Source organism: Mastigoproctus giganteus, chromosome 12 (genome assembly GCF_048544385.1).
Source record: "Mastigoproctus giganteus isolate SK-2022 chromosome 12, ASM4854438v1, whole genome shotgun sequence".
Taxonomy (NCBI): Eukaryota; Metazoa; Arthropoda; class Arachnida; order Uropygi; family Thelyphonidae; genus Mastigoproctus; species Mastigoproctus giganteus.
Window position 1 is genome coordinate 809,816 of NC_143586.1, and position 15,906 is coordinate 825,721.

Consider the following 15,906-nt stretch of genomic DNA (forward strand, 5'->3'; position numbering starts at 1 on the left):
GGATTCTTCCTCTAGCTCAGAATAATCACCTGAGAGGGCATAAATTCAAATTGAGGAAAGACAGATGTAGGATAGACGTGAGGAAATTTGCCTTTAGCCAGTGGGTGGTTGGTTGGTGGAACAGACTTCCATTCCTTGTAGTGGAGGTTGATAGCCTAAATAAGTTTAAGGCTCAGCTGGACAGGTATTTTGAACGAACAGAGGGGCGAAGTGGTTTTTTTTTTTGGCTGATGCCGCATAAGCTTGCTTTCTTGCATCAAATGCCTCTACTAATGCTAATACAGCAACATGTTTGAGAGGCAACCAGAGGGAATAATACTCTTCATCTGATTATCAGCAGTGATTATTCATGCATTAAGAATTTGCAGATAAAACAACCACTGGGTGACAGTGATCACAAGGTACTGATGTGGGAATTATTTAAAGATGTAACTACTATCAAGGCTTTTGCTTTCATAAAGGTGACTACAGAGGTCTCAGACAGTTTTTGAATTCTGTACAGTGGGATCAACTGATGATGTTGCCAACTTTGAATTCTAAATGGGAAACCTTCAGGAATTTGATACTGTTGCACATGGAAGACTGCTACACAAATTGGAGCAGTGTGACACTGGAGGCAAATTGCTGCTATGGATAAAGGGGTGGTTGAGGGGGAGAAGACAGAGAGTGGTAATCAATGGACACCTCATCGTGGACTAATGTTATTAGTGGAGTCCCTCAGCGCTCAGTGTTGGGTCCATTATTGTTTTCTGTATTTATAAATGATATTGATGATGGTATATCAAGCTTAATGTCCAAGTTTGCAGATGATACAAAGGTTGGCAGGGTTGTCAAGGACACTACTGACACTATGCTGCTGCTGCAACAGGATCTGGAAAGATTGAGCAGATGGGCTGAGAGGTGGCAAATGAAGTTTAACATTGACAAATGTAAAGTACTACACATGGGAAACAGCAACCCCAGAGCAACGAATCAACTCTGTGTTACTACACTGACAGTGGTAGAGAATGAAAGGGACTTGGGGGTGGTTGTGCAGGCAGATATGAAGTTCTCTGAGCAGTGCAGACGGGCTGCAAGAGTAGCTCATGGAGTATTGTCAATGATATACAGGAATTTTTCCAGCAGGGATAAGGAGGTGATTATTCCATTGTATAAGGCAATGGTCAGGCCACACCTAGAGTACTGTATACAGGTCTGGAGGCCTCATTTCAAGAAGGATGTAGAGCTGCTGGAACGAGTACAGAGAAGGGCAACAAGATTAGTGAATGGAACAAAGGGGTGCTCTTACGAAGAAAGGCTTAAGTTTTGCAAATTACAGTGTCTGGAGACTAGGCACCAGCGAGGTGATCTGATAGAGGTGTATAAAACCTTGAATGGTTTAAGCATGCTCAATGCTGATGGGATTCTTCCTCTAGCTCAGAAAAATCATCTGAGAGGGCATAAATTCAAATTGAGGAAAGACAGATGTAGGGTAGACGTGAGGAAATTTGCCTTTAGCCAGCGGGTGGTTGGTTGGTGGAACAGACTTCCATCCCTTGTGGTGGAGGTTGATAGCCTAAATAAGTTTAAGGCTCAGCTGGACAGGTATTTGGAACGAACAGAGGGGTGAAGTGGAAGTGGGGTTTTTTTTTTTTTTTTTTTGGCTGATGCTGCATAAGCTTGCTTTCATGCATCAAATGCCTCTACTAATGCTAATGCTAACTTAATTTTGGAGGCTACTAGGCTTTTCGTTCCAACTAAGAAATACTGTTCACGGTTTAGGCCTAAATGAATGTCCGATGAATTAATGAGGCTCGTGGCAGAGAAGAAAAATGTATAGGATGCATATAAAGTATCAGGTGACACAGAAGCCTATGGTATAAACTAGTCCGAAATCAAGTCACAAAGGATGTTAGGCAGGCGAAGGCAGATTACAAGAAATATTTGGCAAAGGGTGCAAAGAAAAACAGCAAAGAGTTCCTTACTTATGTAAACTCTAGAAGGAAAGGGAATGGGATGAATCAGAGTGGAACATAGATGGGTTGACTATTGATGATCATGCTCAGGTAGCTCAAAAACTGAATGAGCATTTTGCATCTACATTTACACATGAGGAGTTTTTCAATAAGGGGAGTGCCAGAAGTTTATCAAACATTAACAGGGAGCTAAGTGATTTTCAATAACTGAGAGCAAAATGGAGGAGAAATTGTTGAAGTTAAACATAAGGAAGGCACCTAGGGTGGAGGGGATCTATCCAATTATATTAAAGGAAGTAAGCAAACCCTAAGCCGATTATGAGCGCTTCCTTGGACTCAGGGGAGGTCCCATGGATTGGAGGTGTGCAAATGTATCAACAATTGACAAAGGGTGTTCAAAAGGTGACAAAGTAACTACAGACGTGTTAGTTTAGTTTGTGTTGCGGGGAAAATAATGGAATCACTGGTTAAAGAAGCACTGCAGGATCATCTAGACAAGACTGCAGTAACAGTTATGTCAAAGCATGGGTTTGTTAAAGGGAGGTCTTGTCTGACCAATTTGATTGGATACTATGATGTTGAGTGGGAGAAGACAGAGTGGTAATCAATGGACACTGCTCTTTGTGGACTAATGTTATTAGTGGAGTCCCCCAAGGTTCAGTGTTGTTTTCTGTATTCATTAATGAAAAGTCTCCCACTCAACCATCCCCTTATCCATTATCTATACTTCTCCAATTTGTAACACATTTATTAACGGTTAAGTACTTTTTGGTTTGTTAATTATAATTTTTACTTTGTACAAGAAAAACTGACAGAAGCCAAATTCTATGTCTGTAAACACAACTTCTAAAATGATGATCACAGATTTTTTTTTAACAGTTTAAAAATAGTCAAGAAACAATGAGCTAGAATGCATTTTGAACTGTTTTGTTTTTCATTTATTTTTTCCTTGACATTTTGCAATGAATAAAATGCTCAAGTTAGAGATATCGCTTAGCTGATACAGAAACAATGCTTTATATTTATTACTATTTAGCTTTATTCAGTAAATCCAACTAAAAGGAACAAATTAAAGAACTGAGAAAAATTATTTTTATGAATGTTCCTAAAAAATGTGAAACTAATATCTAAAATATTAAATTTCTAGCACAAATACACACCCTGAATAACCATAAATTCCTTGATGAGGCCAATAATTATTATAATAGTTATAATTCTGATGTGGTGATGGCTCTTGTACTTCAGTGTTGTGTCCACTACTTGCAAGTTTATTCAACTGTGCCTGTTCTAATGCTTTCCGAGCATTTTCCCAGGCTTGGTTTTGTGCCACATTAAGGTCCATCAATTCATCTGTTTTGTCTTCTTGAGTAGAATTATCACCCCGCTGCTGGGACCTAAAAATGACAAACTGCATGTGAACAATGCTGAATATTAAATATATCATAATATAAACAAAAAAAATCATTAAAATAGTTATTTAATTTTTGAATTTATAGAATGATGTGTCAATAAAATTTCATAATATAATTTTATAACCCGCCTTTATTAAATGTATTGCAAATTTTTATATATTTAATATACATCCACCAACCAGGAAGAAATATAAATTACACTTCACTGTTAAGGAAGCAATTATTTATTATCATTGATTTTAAAAATAATTATAATACAGTATTTCCATTCTAGAGTTATTGCAAGATATAAAACAGCAATCAGTTTTCATGTTAGCCAGAGTGACATCAAAACACCACTTGAGAAAAATGACAGAATGCAGGGAATTAAATGTAAATGGAATAAACACACATGTTTAAAATTGTAAGAAAATCACTATGCTAGAAAATGAGATGAACCACATATTATATGGGCCTGTGATGTGATACTCAGTGAACAATGGTGCCATAGGGAGGGGAGACAGATGACAGAGAGTGAGGCAAAGAAATGAACAATTTTAAAAACTCAATAATTAAATAAAGAATTTATATTTGCCAAATTAAAAATATGCCATCTTCAAGTTTACTCCATCTTTGTGCAAGCATCCTAATATTCCACTTGTTTTTTTATAGTCTAAAAATGTGCCATCGAGATTACAATAAACAGGTTGCTTTTTTCAGAGCAGCTACATTGATTTTTTTGCTATTTTTATTGCTTAAAAATTGTTTTTTACATTTTTCTTAAATTAGTTCTTTACTTGGTTTTCAAAACTGCATAAAGAAATGAAGGTTTAGTCTGCCCTGTTTTTGCTGTCTTTTCCTTTTGTTCGTCTATCAATTATTTACTTTTTAACTTTTTATTCTTCTTCCTTCTTTTACTGTTATTCTTTCATCTATTATGTTTCTCGTCACTGGTACCAGCCTTGCACTGGTGTGGGATTTTTTTTAATTTTATTTTATTTATTTTTAATTACTTTTATTTTTATCAATTTTATTATATTTTTTTATTTTATTTGTTCATTGTTTTTAATGGTTTGGATGTTCAGTACTTGACACTTGAGGTTTGCTGCAGTTCGCACTTAGTTATGGCCCACCTCCTTGTGGTGTAGATCGGTATCAAGGATGCACTTCCCTGTTACTTGTTGCTTCCTGGTAGCAAAGTGGACAGAAACAACATATGCACAGTGCAAACATAGCAGTACACACATTTCTGGTCCTTCTGCAAAGTTCCTATATCCTCACAGTGTATCATAGCAGAGTTGAATTAGTGTTTGGGTGCCACCCTACATAAGATACTATACATTTCCATATGCACCTCTTTTATTTAAATGTAAAGTGTTCATGTATTTAAGTGTAAAAGCGTAATTGAATGTATTAGGCCTAATCAAGAACTAACTCATCTGAATATATGTAATATGTTTAAAATTTGTGTGTGGTCTCTGGTCCATTTGCCTCTTTTACTATATGAAAAACCAGAGTTTGTGGGGGGGGGGGGGCTTTCCCTACATGTGGGTCTAACTCAGCCACAGAGTGAAATATTAAAAGGGGACAGGTGGAAGAGAGAGATTCTGCACAGGATAACCTATGCCAGCAGATGATCCCACCTCAGGACCAGCCGAGGATGCAAGGAGATAGAAGACAGGAAAACTGATTATTCAGTATTGGACAATAAGGTTAGGTACTGTCCAAGTTGAAGGTGGTGGTGAAGAAGGTACTTGACCTAAAGGTGGTGGTGAAGAAGGTACTTGACCTAAAGGTGGTGGCAGTGATATCACAAAATGGCAATGATGGAGAAAGAGTTGGAATAAGAGTAATTCCGAGAATTGAAGCACTAATTAGCATTAGTAGAGGCATTTGATGCAAGAAAGCAAGCTTATGCAGCATCAGCCAAAAAAATAAATAAATAAAAAATAATCACTTCCACTTCACCCCTCTGTTCGTTCGAAATACCTGTCCAGCTGAGCCTTAAACTTATTTAGGCTATCAACTTCCACGACAAGGGATGGAAGTTTATTCCACCAACCAACCACCTGCTGGCTAAAGGCAAATTTCCTCACGTCTATCCTACATGTCTTTTCTCAATTTGAATTTATGCCCTCTCAGGTGATTATTCTGAGCAAGAGGAAGAATCCCATCAGCATTGAGCATGCTCAAACCATTCAAGGCTTTATACACCTCTATCAGATCACCTCGCCGGTGCCTAGTCTCCAGACACTGTAATTTGCAAAACTTAAGCCTTTCTTCATAAGAGCACCCCTTTGTTCCATTCACTACTCTTGTTACCCTTCTCTGTACTCGTTCCAGCATCTCTACATCCTTCTTGAAATAAGGCCTCCAGACCTGTATACAGTACTCTAGGTGTGGTCTGACCATTGCCTTATACAAGGGAATAATCACCTCCTTATCCCTGCTAGAAAAATTCCTATATATCATCGACAATACACCAAGCTACTCTTGCAGCTCGTCTGCACTGCTCAGAAAACTTCATATCTGCCTGCACAACCACCCCCAGGTCCCTTTCATTCTCTACCACTGTCAGTGTAGTACCACAGAGTTGATACATTGCTCTGGGGTTGCTGTTTCCCATATGTAGTACTTTACATTTGGGAAACAGCAACCCCAGAGCAACGTATCAACTCTGTGGTACTACACTGACAGTGGTAGAGAATTACGAGTTTTCCATATCTGATGAAAGCTTTATATGCAAAATCTTACAAAAGATTAAATTTTTCTCCAGGCAATGGAAACTCACTGCCTGGATAAAATGGTTGAGACAGTGTACAGAGACTGAAGAAGATCCAAGTAATATGGACAGGTCAAAAGAACATGCTGCCAGTCCTCTGTAACTGTGGCAGCAACACATGCTGCCACAGTTACAGAGGGAGAATCAGATGGGTTAAACATAGCAAGTTTAGTGAAAGGGAACCATGGCCAGTGAGAAGAAAAAGAGTATAACGACTCAGACTGAACCATTTTAGAACTGACTTTTGTAGGAAAAGGGACACAGAATAAGCTTTCTTGTGACCATACCTTTGAAGACCACCAATCTTGACAGAGTTGAACTATGTGGTTCCAGTAACGAGTTTTTTTTTGACTCAGTGCTCGGGCTACCCATCCATGGAGTCCAAATGGGATATTTAGTACAAGGATATAGCATTTATAGTAATATCAGGTTAATTAATGGTATGTCTCTTACCAAGTCTCTCCACTCTGTCTCAGAGGCATTCTAATTTCTGCTGTATGCTTTTACTATAGATACTTCCATAGTCACTGTTCTGAATTCTGTAATTATCCCTATCTACTCCAGATAGATAGATAGATAGATAGATAGATAGATAGATAGATAGATAGATAGAGATAGAGAGAGAGAGAGAGAGAGAGCGCGCCGGAATTATAGAAGACAATTCAGAAGAACAGTGCCCATGGAAGTACTATAGGTTCTAACATGTCTCAGGTTTTTCATTAATAAAAAAAAAAAAAAAATCTTACTGCAACCAACAAAACAATCAAATATAGCAATCAACTATCAAAAGAATGCATGGCAACTAATCACTACATGACAGGACAACAACACGTGCTCGATACAACTATAGGCAACCGCGAACAGCACTAACACACACACACACACACACACACACACACACACACACACACACACACACACACACACACACACACACACACACAATGTTAGTTAGGCTCTGCAAAAACAGGATGAATAAACCACTGCTGAAAATGACCGGCAACTGCAGAATAATCTCATCATAATAGGCTCCAACAAAGGGATCTGTATATACACCCTATCAAAAATTCTACTAATGCTTATACTTTTATCACTTTTAATTTATTCTCTAGATTTATGTTCCACCAGTTTTATGCTTTTAATTGTTATACAGGCATACGCTGCTTTAAGACCATCTGCTTTACGATGATCCATATCTACGACACTTTAATTATACCCAATGCTCCTTTCCTGAGACACGTGATCCGCATTAACAACATGATGGCAACGAGAAATCAACCGATGCACACTCCAGTTTGCATTTGGCATAGTTGCATGCTGTTTATCTCTGTATTTCAGTGTTGATTACAAACTTTCACGCATTATAATATATAAAAAAACAAAGCTACATGGCTCATTGGATCCTACAATATATCAATATTTAAAACTATAATAGATTACCTTATTCAGTTTCGTAGGATATCTTCAATACAACACTATCCAAATATAACCAACTAAAAAACAACTTCAAATAATTTTAATGTATCCTTCCACTCATTGTTCATGAATGATTCGACGCCCCGGGATCGCAGATGAAGGCCACGCCCTACCCCGAACATAACAACCCCCCACGAAACTCCGAGTGATAGAAGACGTGTCAAATTCATTAAAACATAAGATATCGAAAATGATATACAGTAATACCCCGAAGTTACGCGATAGGTGGGTCCGACGAAAATCGCGTAAGTCGAATTCGCGTAAGTCGGGGTACAACTTTGCATATAAATACATATAAATTTTGCTTAATTGGGACCAAGGACTAACAAAAACACTAGTTTAGAAGAAAAATATTAATAAAATTGCAGTTCTTTATACATATTAATACAAAATATGTATTAAAAAAAACAAATGACTTACGTAAAAAAGTTATTTCGATGTCGATGGCTTCATAAAATCTAACAAATTCGTCTGACGACACAGCGCGTTCTTTTTTTCACGCAGAATTTCTTCGTTGCAAGCTAATAATTTTTTTATTCCTTGCTTTGTAGCTATAATGCGTTCTTCGTTAGAGTCTATGTTTTCTAAAATTTTTAAGCCCTTTACAATTGAGCCCTTTTCAATTTTCAACCTGTCAAGTTTGCAATTGTCATGTGCTTTTCGCCGTTGCTTCATTTAGGCCTGTAGCACGTGCAATATCACATGGTCTTTCATTTCGCTCAAAGCGTTTCACAATTTCATATTTTTTCTCTATCGACAGAGGTGGACTGGCCATAAGCCTTACCGGGAAAACCCCGGTGGGTCAGTGTGATTTTGGCCATAAACCATAGTATGAGGCCACTATAAATTTTCCCGGGTAAGAATTTTTGACCCAGTCCGCCTGTGTTTATCGATAATTGCTTTTCTTTTTCTCTCTGAATCTGCAGTGTCTTCACCAGTATGCTTCCTTTTCACACCTTTTAAGTATTTTACTCATTTTTAGGGAATAAAGCACAATTACAAAACGAGGAGGCACGCTTGATACGCATAAACAAAGCTGCGCGCATGTAGCAACTGAATAAACAACACCATAAAGGCAGAGATACACTATTAACACCTCACATTTCTAGGGGTTACTACCATAAAACAATAAAAATCCAGTTGCGTTTCTGCTAGTGAAATCTGTTATAAACTGGTAGTAAACTCGATCTAATTGCATTTGCGATTATATCGATAGCTGGAATTGTTGGTTTTTACATTATTACGGTGAAATGTGTCATAAAAGCAGCAAAGTTGAATTTTGTTCATCTTTCGCTCTCATTCTCCGCCGTCGCACCGCATATCGATAACATATGAAAGACGACCTTGAAGATAGTGGGCGGCAGCGTTGCCGAACGAAAAAAATCAAGAACCGCGTAACTCCGAGTTCGCGTAAGTCGGGGTATTACTGTAACTTTAAACCTTTAAAACCATGATGGTGAAATGAAACTATTTTTCGAATTATTTCTTTCCCTTAGGAAAGAAATAATTTGAAAAAAGCAGACTATGTTTTTAGACTAACACCTTGTTCACAGGTTGGAAAATGATGTGAGGCGTGTGTATGTGTGGTAAGATATTAATAGGAGATTATTTTTGTGGCGCATGAGTGTAAACAACCATGAATTGAATCAGAAATGAGGAAGGGACATCAAACATTGATAGAACTACCATGCAACTTCATTTCCAAGGTTTCCACAATTAATAATTTAGTATAGTTGTGCTGGACGTTTAGAATTTTTGCTTCCTAGGATAGGCATGTATGATTTTCATTTATGAATTCTGATGCCGTCGTGCATGAAGCACGAACCGACGCAGCATGGTGTTTCAATCTCGGGTTGAGAGTACATCGGGTCGAGCCTTTGTAGTGGATTCATAACAGCCACGTGAATATGTACAGAAAAGGAGGAAAAGACTGTGATTTTTTTAGTATGGAGTAATTTCTTCATAGGTTTTGCTACTATTTTAAATTCTGTGTTCCTAAATAGTCTACTAAGTTGCTTATGCTACTGTTCTATGTATGGTATAAAGTATTTTTTATTAATTTTATTGCCTAGCGTGGTATTTTCTGACCTGTCCTTTGCCTGTAATTTTATCCAGTTAATAGTAGTGAGAGAGAGAGAGAGAGAGAGTAACCTCTGTTCAAAAACCAGTTGGTTAATTCTTCAATCTCTAAGTGTAAAGCAGGCTGTGCAGTGGAATATTTATAGGCGTGGGGGAATTGATTAAATATGATAGAGCTCTTATGCGAGAAAGGATGGTAACTGTTATTGTGGAGAAACATACCAGTATTAGCCAGTTACAATAACTGTTGAATTGTATCTTGTTAGCATCCCGTGTGAGTATAAAATTTAAGAAATGATGAAACTTTGCCTCTTCGTGTTCCTTTTCTAGTGTAAAATGCAACTTTGTGTGGACATTATTAAGTGTCTGTAAAACGTCATTAGCAGTATTATCATCAGTGATAATAAGTACATAAGTGATATATAAGTAAAGTAAAGAAATCCTTGCTGTTTTTCTTAGCATCATTAGCATTAGCATTAGTAGAGGCATTTGATGCAAGAAAGCAAGCTTATGCAGCATCAGCCAAAAAAAAAAAAAAAAAACCCCACATCCTTTGCCAAAGAGAGGGCGCTGACCATCTTTAAAAATTACAGCTGTGAATTACAGGCTCCAAAAAAAGCGATAAGTGTTTGCTTTTTATTTACCTAATTGTTATTTTATATTGTACTTTATACGTAGTCTTATTTTCATAGTTACACTGGTTATTTTTAATTTAGATTACTACTAAATATACGTAAAACCGTTATTTCGTTCGAATCTTGCAGCCATTATTTTTGTATAGAGTAGTAGGAATTCAAATTTTTAATTGTGGTAGCTAGGTAGCTCTAAGGTATAATTATATAGCGTAATACGTATCACTGCATTTAGGATTCTATTAGATAGCGTAGTACTGACAATTAATTAAATTTATTGATCTTATTAATTTAAAATATCATGCCCCAGACTAGAGCAGCAAAGCAATGGGCACAAAGTGGCAGGAGTGCTGTGACTCGGGAGAGAACTGAGGGGGGGAGGGGCGATTCTCCAATGCATCACAGCCTAAAAAAAAGTGCAACTTACGAAATGTTTGCCGAACTCTGGAAGAGAACATGATGTCTGTGTGTGCCAAAGAGGATGTCTGTGTGTGCCAGGTGCTGTCTAGAATTAGATACTGTCTAGAAATTAGGCATCAACTAGGCGTCTATGAGAGCTTGAAGTGTAGGACACTTCATGGGGGACCTCAAAGAAATTAATGAGGGGGCCCATCAAGCTCTCAGCTGCCAAACAAAGCCAGAGCTCACTCCTGGGAATCAGGCAACACAGCAGCAATCTCCAAGGCAGAATGCGCTGGTCCCAAAGGAACTAGTTATTGTTGGTGGCTCTATTGTCAGGAAGACGGGGAATATATTGTGTAAAGAGGATAGATGGAACAGGGCCAGGGCAAAAGTTGATGATGTTATAAAGCATATATCATCTTTTAAAGGCATAAAAGGTGATATTGTTGTACACGTTGGCACCAATGACATTAAGAGTAGGAGATCTGCAGATTTACTTAAAAAGTACAGGTCAAAGTTGCAAAAAAGTCGTAAGTCAGGGTTAAATTTGAAAGTGTCTGCAATTCTGCCCAGACACGATAGGAGGGAGTACATGATGAGAGCCTTGTCAATCAATTTGGCTCTGGAGGGAATGTGCAAGGCTCAAGGGGTAGAATTTTTTTCAGCGTGGTCTGCGCTTGTTAACAGGAGAGAGTGCTTCTACAGGGATGGGATACAATTAAATAGAAAGGGTGCAAGAATATTTGCTGAAAGGTGACTGCTATAGAGGCAGTGTTAGGTGGGTCGGAAAACTGCTAGCTTGGAGGATTCACAGACTAAAAGGTTAAAAGTAGCCGCAGGCAGAGGTGAAGGTGATTCTTGCACAACTTCTATATAGAATAAGTAGCGATCTGGAGCGAGGGATGCTGGGGGTTTCAGGGACTGATGGCAGTCATCGTGAAACAGGTGGGTATATGGGATGTGTCAGGGCAACTAGGAATAAGAATAGGTGCATGTATACCAATGCTAGAAGTAAAAAAAAAAAAAAAAAAAGTATAGTAAATTAATTTGATGAATTTGAAGTGCTGGTCAAGACATCAAAGGCAGATAATGTTGGGATATCAGAGACATGGTGTCACACTGATATTAGGAATGCAGAATTGGAATTTGGGGAGTACAATGTGTAGGAGATAGGAAGAGAGGAGGATAGGATAGATAGGATAGGAAGGGAGGAGGTGTCATGCTGTTAATTAAGAAAAACAAAATCAAAAGAAATGCATCCAGTTGATATAGATGAACAGTGCACTGTTGAGTCAGTTTCGTGTGACATAAGCAAAAATAAGAGTAGGAGTGTGTCATAGGCATAATGACTTGAATGAGTACAATGAACAATTGTACAGAGAAACAGAATGGACTAGTAAATCAGAATGTCTTATAATGGGGGACTTTAACTTCCCAGATATTGACTGGAACTTGTGGGTTGGTCACTCACTTACACACTAGTAAGACTTTGGTGGATTTATTGGATGATTGTTTTCTGCAGCAGCATGTTCAAGAGGCAACCAGAGAGGGTAATACTCTTGATCTGGTTAGCAGTGATCATTCGTGTATTAAGAATTTGCAGATAAAGGAACCATTAGGTGGCAGTGATGAGTGTACTGATGTGGGATTTAGATATAATTACCATCATGGGTTAAGGAAAGGGTTTTTGCTTCCGTAAAGGTGAGTACAATGGTCTCAGACAGTTTTTAAATTCTGTACAGTGGGATCAACTGACGATGTTACCAACAGTAAATTCTAAGTGGGAAGCATTCAAGGAATTAATTGTGGAAGCTACTAAAAGTTTCATACCTATTAAGAAATATTGTTCAAGGTTTAGGCCTAAATGGTTATCAAATGAACTAATGAAACTCGTGACAGAGAAGAAAAATGCATGGGATGCATATAAATTATCAAGCAATTCAGAAGCCTATGGCAGATATAAGCTAGTCTGTAATTAGGTCACAAAGGAGGTTAGGCAGGCGAAATGAATCTTTATATATGCTGAAACTGTTCGATGCACTTTTTTTTTTTAGATTAATTAAAACTGATATAATTTTTTTCAACATGAGTAGAAGTAGTACCATTCTGTAAAGCAGCTATTCCATGTTGAGAATTTGTATATTACATGATTACGAGAAGTCAAGATGTTTTAAGTTTTCTACTGTTCACTTCTTGTAAAACCCTCACGTACAGCTCAGCAATATAGCTGCTGCTTTCAATTCGCAGCTGACACTGGAAAAACGGCTGCATTGCACCTACAGTAGTGTCAGATTTCATTCATTAGTATCTGCAAGAATTAAGAGTAGTTTTGCAAATGAACTCTGTGGAGTTGTCTAATATTAAGACTTGTAAGTAATAGATTCTCCACCAAATAAAGTAATTATCTAAAGTTAGTGTGTACTGTAACCATGCCAGGCTAGCTATTTCTTAGAGGATTTTAACAAAATGTCAATTTATAAGGCATACCCATGTATTTACACCAGTTTTCTAACAGGCAGGATGTTATACTGTGAGTGAGATTACAATAAAGAACCAGGGAGCAGATGGGCAGTTAACCTGATATAACAGCAAGCATAACCATAAACAGACCCACACATCTGTATCAGCTGCTGTAACAGGCATTTCTTCATTTTCCAAAAAAAAAAACAAAAACAACACTTCCCATATCACCTGTCCATCACCTTCAAAAGACTGTCCAGTTCTTCCTTGAATTTATTCAAACTACACACTTCCACAATAACATATGGACGTTTGTTCCAACAATCAACCACCCACAGGCTGAAGGCAAGTTTCTGCACACCCTGCAATCATCTTTCAACTTGAATTTATACCCACTCATGTGCACTCGGAGCAAGAGAAAAGTCGATATCGGAATTAGGCTTATTCAATCCATTAAAACCATAAATGGACTGAGGAAGCTCAACCTGCAGGATCTAGAGAACTAGCATCATCATCATCAGCCATTTTCAATCCACTGCAGGATGAAGGCCTCTCCAGCAACTTTCCAGCTCCTTCTGTTTTGAGCACTGGCCATCCATTTACTACCCACAAACTCGTGAATTTCATCTATCCATCTCCGCCTGTCTTCCAGGTTTTCTACTAGCTCCTCTTGTGTACCATTCTGTTATTTTCTTAGCCCATCTGTCATCATGTCTTCAAGCTATGTGTCCTGCCCAAGACCATTTTAGTTCTTTAGTTTTGATAAGAATGTCCTTTACTTGAGTTTGCTGCCTAATCCATGTGTTTCTCTTCTTATCTAACAGTCTGATTCCCAATGTAATTCGTTCCATTCTTCGCTGTGTAGTTCTTAGCTTCTCTTCCATTCTTTTGGTGAGTGCCCAAGTTTCACTTCCATAAGTCATGGTGGGGAGTATACATTGATTCATTATTTTACATTTCAGACAAACTGGGATATTGCTCTTCAGTATGTGACTATATTTCCTGAATGCTATCCATCCAAAATTTATTCTTCTCTTGACTTCCAGCCATTTATCATTATTACAGCTAATTACTTGTCCCAGATAAGTATATGACTCCACCTTTTCAATTACTGCTCCTCCAATCATTATTTCCCTTTCTGTGGCATTCTTGTTCACCATTACTTTTGTTTTAGCCATATTCATCTTTAGTCCAAAATCCTTACTAACTGTGCATAACTGATTAAGGTTTTCCTCTAATACTTTGGGATCATGGCTTATGACCACAATGTCATCTGCAAATCGTAAATGGTTTAGGTACTCTCCATTCACATTTACTCCTTTCTGCGACCAGTCTAATCTTCTGAAAGCTTCCTCAAGGGCAGCAGTAAACAGCTTCGGAGATATTGTGTCTCCTTGTCGAACTCCGTTCTCGATTTTTAATTTCCTACTGTCTTTGTCTAGTCTAATAAAGGAGGTAGCACTCTCATATATTTTCTTCAAAATCATAATATGTGGGGTATCTATGCCTTGTCCTTCCAGTGCTCGAAACATTGCCTTATGGAGTCAAATGCGTTTTCATAATCCACAAATGCCAGGCATAATGGTGTTTTATATTCATTTGCTTTCTCCATTAGCTGTGATATTACATGAATGTGATCCATAGTTGAGAATCCTGTCCTAAAGCCAGCTTGCTCTTTTGGTTGATTCTCATCAAGTATTCTTTCTAATCTGTTAGTAATGACCCTTGTGAACAACTTGTAGATATGGGATAACAAGCTAATTGGGCTATAATTTCCAATTTCAAATTTATCTCCTTTCTCATACAGCAAAACTATGATTGCATTATTCCACTGCTTAGGCATCACACCTTTTCTAATGCACTTTGTGAAGAGCCTTGTCAGTTTTTGTGTTATGTCTCTTCCTCCCAATTTTAACAACTCTACAATAACTTCATCTTCTCCCGGGGCTTTCGATTCTTCATTTTCTTCAATGCATGTTCTACCTCATCAGGAAGAATATCTGGGTATGTCATATGTGTTGCTAATTTGCAATCCATCTTCCCCACTGCTGGCATCATTCCCTTGCTCCTTGTCTAATTCTCTATAGTAGTCTTCTGCTATTCGAATTATGCCTTCTCTGCTGTTTATAAGAACACCATCGCTATTCTTCAGTTTCAGTATCATTTGTCCTTCTGTATTACTGCTCGTGGCTGCTGATTTAAATCCCTTGTTTTCCCTTAATGCTTGTTCTACCTTTCTTGTGTGAAATCTTCTTATGTCCTCTCTGAGCCTTTTTCTAATGGCTTTGCATAACTTAGTATACTCAATTTTTTCCTTGTCAGTGTTTATCTTGCTCTTCATTTTTTGCCTTCAGTTCATCATAACAAGTGTTTCTTGACTAATTTTTTCTTCTTTGGATTTCATTTTCCCTATAGGTTTCTTGGGCTTTATTACTTTCAGAAAGTTGTAATACTCCTCATCAATATCTTGGTCCTGAGCAGTCTGCAGAAGCTCAAACTTGTTCTTAAGTTCCAGTACATACTGCTTTTTCTCCTCTTCTGTTATCTCAAATACTTTAGATAACAGAAATAGTACATCAAGTTTGTTTGTTATTTGGTTTTTAGGAGCATTAGCAACTAAGGCCATATTGCTCGAGGATATGCGGTGGTCATTCCCTGACCTTTCCGCATCCTCCGTATTTGGTGGTGACGGGCTCGAACCCCGGTCTAATCAAGAAGAGACTGCTGCT

The 15,906-nt window shown here is 37.9% G+C and overlaps 1 protein-coding gene across 4 annotated transcripts in view; it reads right to left on the bottom strand.

The window, feature by feature from the left end:
• LOC150076627 (uncharacterized) overlaps positions 1-15,906 on the bottom strand; it is a 404,400-nt gene that overhangs the window by 374,055 nt on the left and 14,439 nt on the right. For all 4 annotated transcript variants that reach the window (XM_090386197.1, XM_090386196.1, XM_090386195.1 and 1 more), the window contains exon 2: positions 3,116-3,349. In XM_090386197.1, the coding sequence (XP_090242323.1) occupies positions 3,116-3,349 (234 nt within the window). The remainder of the gene's footprint in view (positions 1-3,115; positions 3,350-15,906) is intronic.